Raw genomic sequence first — 11,053 nt, 5'->3', positions numbered from 1 at the left:
TCTGTGTTAAATATTTTTTAAAGATTGCGATAGCATTTTTTGTATGAGCCAGTTGTGAGCAGTTACCATATCACAGGTAATAGCGTTGTTGTTATTTGTAACGTTGCAGTTATTTGTAACATTTTTTTTTTTTTTTTTTCTGGGTAAAGGCTACTTCTATATTAAGAAAGAAAAATATTTACATAAATTACATCATCCAAGGGGGACGAGGCCACCCTCTAACAAAGACACCTGAGACAACTGAAACAGACTTTCAGACCACTGAGCTGGCATTACAAAAATGTCCAAATGAGTTTCTTGGATCCCATATGGTTTCGGATAGCCAAAAATAGACATTTTAAGCTTACTGACTCTGACTTTTAACAAACTGCCTCTATAGGGCTTATAACAGAAACTGAACAAAGGGAAAGTTTAACCAACACAGACATGAACAAGTGAGCAAAAACCTTGAGAAACACCTCCGAACAGGTTCAGGTAAGGTGACTGGGCGATACAGGTGGCTGCCTCTGCTCCGGACTTGGCGGATCAAGCCAAATGACCGACTCATCATCATCCTACTGCTGGCCCTCCGAACCCGGATGAACCGAATCATGTCCTTCAATTCTATTCTGATCTCGGTTCCGCAGAGGCAAGATCTCCTGCACAGAAACATCACGGAGTGCGTTGTCCTGTTCCGGAGCCGGCTGAGGCGGGTCTACTTGATCTGTGGCTGCCAACTGATGGGGCATACGATATACTCTGCCCTGCATATCCCCCATAAGAATTTCGCTGCCCTGGAGGCTAGCAGAAGCAGGGGAAGACCATGAGGGGCTGACCGAGGGCGCTTCAGAGAGATACACAGAAAAATTAACGATTACGTCCGACTGAAGGATCCTTCGAGGAATTCGGAAGCGAAAAGTCTGGTAAGAGTCCGGCAAGAACAGGAATTCCTCCTCTGAACTGGATGACGAGGGGGGTCTGGCCGCTATGGGAGCTATGGGATGCGGCGCCTCCTCATCCCTCACAATGCGCACCCCAGAACGACCGCCTCGACGAGGCACTCCTCTCCGACGCATGACAGTATCCAAATGGAGCGTCTGGAGCCTTTGCTCCGTTTCTTTGATTAACTCTTGTAGCACAGTATCCTGCCCATCGCGCGCATCAAACGACATTCTCTGAGCCTTGGAGGTCTGGGCAATGTGGTTAAATAACCAGGCCCCTGCCAATACCATATTCCTCGTACCAAAATCCATAACTCCCGAACTCCTCGAGACCGGAGCAGACTCGTTCGGCTTTAATGCAGTAGCTACCATGCTCTGCCTCTCCTTACCATCGTTTGCCCTCAGCATTAAATAAAAACGGGTTGTCATCACTGTCTTGTACCTGCGATCCTCCTTGGCCTTGTCAACAGGTGTTGAGGCTCGGGATGGCCTTAATGGCATGTCAATACACCCGCATCCGGGTGCGTTTTCTCCATTTGAGCTATATCCTGAGAGATTATCTCTCTTAGCTGAATCTTTTGTTCTCTGGAAGGTAAGCATTCTAATGTTCCTTCGAAGTGATTGCTTATTGCCTCCACTCCAAAGTTGGCAAGTAGATCCGCCAGCCTATTCCCTTCTCTTCTAGTGTGCTTAAACGTTATGGCCTGGTTCTGAGAGAGCCAGTGATTCAGTGACTCTAACCTGTGAGCCATCCTCCAGCTGCTACTGACTTTGTGGACTGGTGATCCATTTTGAAGTTTTGTAGCTATTCTTATCAGGATCTGCGAGTCTCCTTCAATGATGAGGGGGAAGAGTTTATTCCTGTGAGCAAGAATAAGGCCTCTCCAGAGCCCTTCCAGTTCCGCTGAATTATTAGTGTCCCAGCCTATTGATCCCATGAATATAGCAATGGGATTACCAGCATGATCTCTGAACGCTCCTTCGTAGCCTGCTTGTCCTGGGTTTCCCTTAGAAGCTCCATCGAAGTTTAGTTTAACCATGTTGAAAGTAGGAGGGGTCCATATTCTTGATTCCTGATTGAGGCTAAGAGGTCTACTGCTGTTGATTGAATGGAAGTTTATCCTCATTTGCCAGTTGTCCCAGACCGCTTTTTCATTTGGTAGGGAGGGAAGATCTTCAGGATACCAATTTTTGAGAGAAAGGGTTTCCATTAAATTTTGATGAAAATTGTTCCACAGTTTGTCTGGCGGCATTGATTTGTCCTTGAAGATTCTCCTATTTCGTTCTTTCCAGATATTCCACATCAAAAGCCCTGGAATGAGTTGCCATAATGCTGTGAGAAGAGAGCTTTGGTAAGGTGTTTGGCCGCCTTTGTTGATGGTTCCTTTGAGATCGTTCTGTTCTCTTCGTTCATTTTGGCAGCGAAATGCAGTTTTTTCCCACAGGATTTTGCTTACAGAACAGTTCTGCATGAGATGGAGAGCTGTCTCTTCCTCCTGTCTACACATGTGACATATGGACGGCCCTGCAAAACTTCTTTTTCTTAAGTTATCCCATGTTAAGATTCTGTTGTGACAGAGTAACCAAAGAAAAGTTGAGACTTTTGGCCAGTTTGTTTTATGCCAGACTTTTTCCCAAAGGCTACTTTTATTAATTTGATTTTGGATGATGATATGGTATGCTTCTTTGGTGGAAAAAGTGCCTCTTTCTCCATAGCCCCATCGTAGTATGTCCGCTTCCTCTGAAATTTTTATTGGCCTCTTTTGTAATTCATCTTCTAGGTGTTGCTGAGCCGGTTCCGAACTGTGAGATAGGAGCTGGTTGGCTTCTTTCCATTTACGATGATTCTGTCCAGTGTCCTCTGCCCAGAAATCTCTTACTTTTGCTTGTTGTCTTATCTCCCTTTCCTCATTGAAGAATTCCTGAAGAATATCTTTCATTTTTGGCATCTGCTGCCAGGAGTCGTTCCAGAAACGAGCTGATCTTCCGTTCTTGATCTCCCAGAAGCAGTGATCTTGAATGAGAGCTCTGTGTTGGATGGCTGCATTCCAGATTGCCGATCCAGCACTTGTTTCAGTCATTCGAAGTCTTTCTTCCACTGGTAAATTGCTAGCATATTTGGCTGTCCAGAGGGAAGCCCAAGGGGTGCTGGGGAAGGCTAGCCATCTCCACCAAATTTTAGCTCCCATTGCTTTATTACTGTGTTCTGGATCTCTGAGTCCTATGCCACCTGTATTTTTGGGAAGGCAAACTTTCTCCCATTTAATTAGCGCCCATTTTCTGTTTTGTCCAGAGCCTCCCCACAGAAATCTTCTTTGGAGGTTCTTGATTTCTTTGAGGACCCATTTGGGAGCAGCAAGAATGGAGAAAAGATAAAGCGGCATGGAATTGAGGACAGCTTTGATGAGAACTATTCTACTTGCCATATTCAGCGAACGATGAGTCCAAAGGAGAAGACGAGCTTCTAATTTTTCTAAAAGCATTTTCCAGGATGAGTGCTTGAGAGCTGAGCTCATGAGAGGGGCTCCTAAGTATTTGGAAGGCAAGGATGCTGAAGTGAAACCAAGAATGCGTTCAACAGCTCTTTGAGTGGTGACAGGGGTGTTGAAAAAGAAAATCTGAGATTTGACTCGGTTTATAAGAGCACCAGAAGCTTCAGAGAAAGTGTTTAGAATGGATTTGACGTTACGGGCTTCTTGGACTGAAGGGTGGCCAAATAACATATTGTCATCTACGAATTGCTGGTGGGTGTGGGTCGGGGAATTGTGAAAAGAGAGCCCTTTTAGTTTTCCATCTAACTTGGCAGCAGAGATACTTCTACCCAGACCTTCAGCCATGATAATGAAAAGAAAGGGAGATAAAGGATCTCCCTGCCTTATGCCTCTTGTAGGTATAAAAGTAGCTGAGGGGGAACCATTAATTAGCACAGAGAAAAAAGCTGATGAAATTAGACTGAAAATCCATCTTACCCAAGCATGAGCAAAACCAAAAGCTATTAGAATTTTTTGGATATAGATCCAGCTAAGACTGTCAAACGCTTTTGAAAGGTCTAGCTTGAGGAGCATACCTGGCTTTTTGGTCAGCTTTAGGGAGTGAATTAATTCATGAGTAAGAATAATTCCATCCGTGATTTGACGCCCTTCAACATAACCTGATTGCTCAGGCGAGATGATGAGAGGGAGGACCTTCTTGAGCCTGGTGGCAATAACTTTAGAAACTATCTTGTATATCATGTTACAAAGGGCGATAGGTCTATATTTGTCCGGTGTACTGGCGTCCTCTCCATTAGGCACAAGGGCAATAAAAGTAGCATTTAGAGTCGGGTACATCCATCTGAGCTCTCTTGACTCTTCGACAACCTGCCATACTTCGCTTTTGATCAAGTCCCAGAATTTGTGAAAGAAATTTGCAGTAAATCCGTCCGGCCCTGGCGCTTTCCCTTCCTTCATGTGCTGCACGGCCTCTTCCACTTCCTGTAGACTGATAGGTTTGATTAAAAGACTGTTGTGCTCTTCCGTTATGACTTTGGGAATGTTTTGGACAATTTGCTGGATTGCAGGTATTCTGTCAACATCAGGCTCCTGGTGGGCGTTTTTAAAGTAATTTGTAAATTCTTTTTCTATGCCTTCATGAGTTTCTATCTTCTCGCCCTGCGCATTATGAACATGAGTGATTTGGTTTGTCATTCTTCGCTGGACAGTTGATTTATGAAAAAATTTCGTGTTCCTCTCCCCACTTTTCAGCCAACGAATTCTGGACTTCTGTTGCCAGAGAATCTCCTCCTGCCTGGCTCTTTCTAATAATTTGGATTCGATGTCTTGTTCTTTCTTGGACAGGTCCTCTGTTCGCTCGCCATTAATAAGGGCTTGCTGTACCTTTTTCATTTCAGCATTAAGTCGAGCCTGATCATCAAAGATATTGCCAAAAACCTTGTGATTCCATTGTTTGATGGCCTGTTTGAGGTTTTTAAGTTTCTGTTGAAATCTGGCCATTCTTGAGCCCTCCATTACATTATAAGAAGTCCAGGTTGTTCTGATGAATTGGTCGAATTCTGGGTGGGCTAACCAAAATTCCTCAAAGCGGAATGGGCGTTTAAGATTGTTACCTGGCCGATTCCATTGTAGTTCTATGGGCCAGTGATCGGATCCTGAGCAGGGGATGATAGAGGCTGTGAATTCTCCACCAACACTGGTAGCATTATCAGAAATAAGGAATCGATCCAGGCGGGAGGCAATATGTTGCGTTCCGGATCTTTTGTTTGTCCAAGTAGTTATGCCATTTCTAGTAGGGATATCCATCAGCCAATTGCTGTTGATGAAGTTTTTTAGAAGGCCGTCATCGCTGCTCGTGTTGAGTCTGCCTCCCCTTTTCTCATCCATGCTAGCGATCATGTTATAGTCTCCTCCAGATATCCACAGGGGAAGAGTTCTGTTTCTGTTGAGATCTGAAAGAGAGTTGAGGAGAATGCTTTTTTGGGCTGTGTCCTGAGGAAAATACACGTTTGTTAGCAATCCATGTGTATTTGTTCCTGAGAGGTGGAAAGTGGCCTGTATGAAGTTCTTGTTAGCTAGAATATTGCTGAGATTGATGATCCGGGCGTCCCAGAGAATTGCTAGGCCGCCCGAGGCTCCCTGAGCATCGACTGCAGTGACTAGTCCGCCTGGCCATGCCGCTGTAGCTATTTTTTCTAATACTGTGGAGCTACACTTCGTCTCCTGTAGGAAGAGGATACTGGGTTTTTCTTGTTTCAACATATTTTTTAAGATTTTTCTTTTCCTAGGGCCATTTAACCCTCTGATGTTCCACGAGATGAGCTTCATTGAGAAGGGTGGGGGGATGTGTTGTAGTACTTAGATAGCTTGGCATATTGCCCTGACTCAACCAGTATTTCTCCTATCTTGATTGTTCTCTCTAGGGTTGTTTTCCTTCCTCTTTTCTTATTGTCCTTGGTGATAAATTTTCCATCCCATGGACTGCCAATCTGGACCCCCAGAGAGTATTTTTTCTGAGCTCTGCCTAGTACTTCTACTAAGTTGTCCAGCTGCTGTTCTGGTATCTTTTCAAACTCCTTCGTGCGGCATGCCTCTTCCAACCCTGGTATATCCAGTTCCCCTATATCCAGGGGTACCGGATCTTCCTCCATGATCTGGGGCTGTTGAAGTGTGTCGTCTGTAGCATTTAGGGCCTTTCCACTTTGCTTAGGGAACTCCATATCCATTTTTTCCCCTTGTTTTGACATTGTATTGCTTGGATCTGTCCTGTTATCAGAGTGTGTTCCTTTTTGTTCCCCTTGTTTTGACGTTTCACCTTGTTGCTGCTGTGGAGCTACATCTTCGTTGTTCTGGTCCTTTTCTGAGTCCTCCTGATCAGTGTTGTTTAGTGGGGCGTACCTGTTGCTTGTGTTTGCCTTGTTGTTCGTATTTTCCTTGGGGGTATTGGAGTTTTTTTTATTTCCTCTTCGCCTGTTGACCACTTTGGTGAATCCATCCGTGGAAGGAGTATTGGATATCTTATTTAGAGGGCAGTCTCTGTATAAATGTCCAATGTCATGACATTTCCTACATCTGAATGGCACCTGCTCATAATCTATGACTTGAATCCATTCGGTATCTTCATGAAAAAAGCTTACCGTGTCTGGCAAGGGTTGCTTTAGATCCATGTAAACACAGATCCGAGCGTATGAGGTGTGTAGGCAGAGTCTTGTTTCCTCTGCTATTCTTACAAATTCTCCTATAGAGTTACCTATTTCCTTTAGTGAGTTTTCTTCCCAGTATTCCAGAGGCAAGGAGTAAAGCCTTATCCACACTGGCGAATAGCTCAGATCTATTTTGTCTGGGTTGAATCTTTCTACCCAGCCTGTAAGAAATAGGCCTGCTGAGTTAAAAAAGTAAGGGCCGCCTTCAAGGATCCTGGTACGATCTTCCAGGCAAGTAAAGTCGGCTGTGAAGAAGCCCTTTGCTCCTAAATGCAGGGTTATCTCTCCTTTTGGACGCCAAACCGCATTGATCCAGGCTCTGAGAGCCCGCTCTGTTGGCCAGATCCCTATGAACTTTCCTATCAATGCATGATCACGCATGTATTGTATTCGAGCATTGATTCTCTCACTTGGAAAGAAAACCTTTGGTCTATTAGCAGCTACAGGTTTGCAAGTTGAGGAACTTACTGTTTTCCTGTTTTCTACCTCAGATTCCTTTTGGTATCGCTGCTGGTCGTTGTCCAGGTTGCCTCCGCCATCGTCATTCTGGTAGTCCGTTCCTGCTGCTCGCCGTGCGTTGTCACTCGGTGAAGGGGGAGGCTCAGAGCCCTCCCCCTGGCTGGGCATCATCGTGTCCATCCGAATGCTGCCGTGCGTCTGCGTTCTGCCGCCCTGCGGCTGCCCTTGGTGCAGTGTTTGGCAGACCTGCCGCCTGCAAAGCCTGTCAAAACCCTAGAGCCTCGCTTGCTGTTTCGCTCGCCATCTCGCAGTTATTTGTAACATTGCCCATACCTCTTCTCCACATATATCTAGCCTCTCCACATATATATGTCCCCTCCTCTTTGGTACACCCTCCTCCGGTTTCTCCATATATGTTCCTCCTGCAACGCGACCTCTCTAACGTATATCCGTTGCCCACTATCCACTTCGCAGTGCCAGTCCAGGTATCAAAAAAAAAGTTCGTCGTGCTCCCTCCCTCACGATGTGTGATAATACCTCCAAGTTTTCTGATAATACCTCCACGCTGTCACATACGGCCTCTCCACATACTTCTGCTGACAGACAAAACCAACATCCCACTCGGCCCTTGGAATTAATACCATTACTCCCCATCACTATCTGGTAATTCATTTCCCCGGTTAATAATAACGCGTCCAACGCATTCCTTGTTTCATATACATAAACATTGGTATATATATAACGTCGATACACATATACATTGTTTCATATATATTGTCCCGGTCAATCGTTGTGAAATATGTGATATATAACTATGATATCACAATTATTTTTTTAATATCTCATTGCACCTCCATTGGGCCCTCCGCCTATATAGCCCTCCCTCATATATACCTCTGTTATATACATTAGAATTGTAGTTTTTTACAACCATAAGTGCAATTTATTACAGCGTATTGGCAACAGAAGTACATTTTTTTACAGTACACAGGTTTTTAAAATGCATTCATTGATATCTATTGTGGGAGTGGTTCTCATCGACAAGGAGAACTATCCAGAATGGTCACACAAAATCAAACACATTCTCATTTTTAATGAGCTGTGGAAAGGATTGTGTGTTGGAAATGGAGACAAAGAGCCAGAACAACCTACCTCAGACAAGGAATTCGTCATTTGGGAAAATAAGAACAGCAAGGCTTATGCATTGATTGCAGCATCAGTAAATGAAGAGGTGAGTCGCCATATTTCGCCATTTTCAAATGCTTTTGAAGCCTTACAAAAACTTAAGGAACTCTATGACTCACACTCTGCACTTGAAGTTTTTCAACTCATGATTAAACTATTCACCCTTGAATTATGAAATGATGATCCTCTTGCTCTTGCATCAAAAGTAAAATCTATTATGCATGATATCAAAGTCACTAATGTTGAACTGGATATTCCTCTGACAGTTTTTCTCAAGGCACTTTATCCCACTTACTCATATTATCTTGAGTCATTGCAAGCAAATGGAAACCACAAAGATATTACCTTTGACTCCCTTGTGAAAAAATTTGTTGAAAGAGAGAAAGATTTTGGGAATAAAACAGTGCCTCAGTCTTCTGAAGAGGATGTGTGCCTTGCACATAGAGAAAAGAATCTTGCTCAAGATTCTTCCAAAGGAAGAGGTGGTCGAAGAGGAAGAGGAATAAATTTTAGAGGTAGGGGGGGCAGACACTCTCAAGGAGAAAAGTCAGAGTTGCACAGCATACGCTGCAAAAGAGATGGATCACATGATGCATCCACATGCAAGTTTCCTTGGGACATAATTGAGCAGGAAAGAAACCAACCCAAAGGTAAAACTAATAACAGAGAGAAAGGTAAAGCACCTGAATCCGCTCACTATGTTGTGACACACTGTAATATTGGAGTAAATGAAGACTTATTTAATGCTTCACTTGCTTTTTGGAAAAATGATTGGTTGCTTGATTCAGGAGCAACTTGCCACATGACTTTTAAAAGAGATTTTTTTGAAGAATTTACTAACAATGTTGATGGAGCAGTATACTTTGCAAACAAATTAAAACTCAAGCCATCAGGGCTTGGTACAATCAAACTTAAATTACCTGGTCTTCCAGACTTTCTTCTGCATCATGTTCTATATCTCCCACAGATGAAGAGAAACTTGTTGTCCTTGGTCCACATCCGCCAGCAAGGACACTCCATTCATATGTTTGATGGCAAGCTTGAGGTGATAAAAGCATCAGACCACTCACTTGTCATGACGGGGATAGAAGAAGAAAGGCTTCTCAAGCTGTAGGGTACCTCTGCTCATGCACAAAATTTCTCATACAATTCTCATTATGAAGAAGGTACATTTCCATCAAGTTTATTATGGCATGCTATATTTGGAAACTTGAACTATGACAGCCTTCGCTTCTTGAAGAAAAATGGTGTTACTGGTTTGCTTACAATTCCTAGGAAACTTAAGCAACATGATGATTGCATTCTAGGAAAGCATAACAAACAGTCTTCATGATTCACATTCCAGAGCACATAGAAAACTTGAACTCATTCATTCAGATTTATGTGGTCCAATGTTTGTTCCTTCTGCAAATGGAAATAAATATATGATGACATTTATTGATGAGTACACCAGAATGTGTTGGGTTTATTTATTGAAGAACAAATCTGATGCTTTTCAAACATTCAAGAACTTTCATACATGGATTCAAAATGATGCACAATTTCATATTGGCTCTATTCACACTGACAATGGAAAAGAATACACTTCAAATGAATTTGAAAACTATCTTCGCCAACATGGGATCAAGCATCAAAAAACTGTGCCTTAAAATCCCCAACAAAACGGAGTAGCTGAAAGAATGAATAGGGCAATCTTAAATATGGTGCGCTCCATGATGTTTTTCAAAAATGTGAAATTGATGTTTTGGGCTGATGCAGTTCTATGTGTTGTATATGTAAAGAATAGATGTCCATCTAATGCTATTAGAAACAAGACTCCTTACAAAATGTGGTATGGGCACATTCCTTCTGTAAAGCATCTCAAGGTCTTTGGTTCCACATGTTATGCCTTGATACCAAAGGTACATAGAAACAAACTTGGTGCAAGAAGTCATAAGTGTATCTTCCCGAGGTATTCAAACCCCTCCAAAGCATATTGTCTCTATGATGAAGTCAATAAAAAGTTTGTTGTATCTAGAGATGTAATCTTTCTTGAATCATCCAAAAATGACAATGTTGTTGAGCGGAAACTTGATCGCTTGGATAGATTCGCAAATGCAAAATCATTTCAAGAATTTGATAATCAGATTCCACATCTTGAAGGGGGGATTCCTATACTAGATCAACCTGTGGAATCTTCTTCTGAAGCACTCTCTCCCCCACATGAAACTCCAACAACGGATGAAACTTTGAGTGATGTGATTGAAAAAATTGGGAGACTCAATCTTGATTCAGTCCCAACTCAATCAACGGAGCAGCCTGGACCATCTCAGAAAGGTCCCCCGAAGTGGCTGACAAAGACACTTGAAAGTGTTCACCCTAATGAGGTTGGAAAGATAGGAACCAGAAATTCAGCCTGACAAAATGGAGGTGATGTAGATGACTCTGATTCACCTGTTGATATGGATGTTTCTTATGATTGTGAATTGAATTTGTCTACAGATTTTGAACCAACTTCCTTCAAAGAAGCTGCTTCTCACGGTGAATGGAAATAAGCGATGCAAAAGGAGTATGATGCCCTGATAAAGAATGGCACTTGGAAGCTGGTTGATCCTCCATTGGGAACCAAACCAATTGGTTGCAAGTGGGTCTACAAGAACAAGTAGAAAGTTGATGGCTCACTTGATAAGCACAAAGCCAGGCTTGTGGAAAAAGGTTTTGCACAGAAGGAAGGGGTCGATTATGAGGATACTTTTGCCCCACAACAAAATGGGCTACCATCCGGACACTCTTTGCCCTAGCAGCTCAGAACGGT

General features: G+C 43.1%; 1 protein-coding gene across 1 annotated transcript; it reads right to left on the bottom strand.

Moving 5' to 3' along the window:
* Positions 1–1,411: 1,411 nt before the first annotated feature.
* Positions 1,412–7,245, bottom strand: LOC149224880 (uncharacterized). The gene is made up of 2 exons (XM_089388304.1): positions 5,944–7,245; positions 1,412–5,635 (listed from the first exon to the last, which is right to left on the bottom strand). The coding sequence occupies exons 1-2, from the start codon at positions 7,243–7,245 to the stop codon at positions 1,412–1,414; spliced, it is 5,526 nt and encodes a 1,841-aa protein (XP_089244430.1).
* Positions 7,246–11,053: the final 3,808 nt, after the last annotated feature.

This window comes from Pinus tabuliformis, chromosome Q (assembly GCF_031772625.1).
Source record: "Pinus tabuliformis cultivar Carrire ecotype Pingquan chromosome Q, CPIR1, whole genome shotgun sequence".
NCBI classification, from domain to species: Eukaryota; Viridiplantae; Streptophyta; class Pinopsida; order Pinales; family Pinaceae; genus Pinus; species Pinus tabuliformis.
Note: the sequence above shows the minus strand (reverse complement) of the source record. Positions and strands in the feature narration are given on the sequence as shown.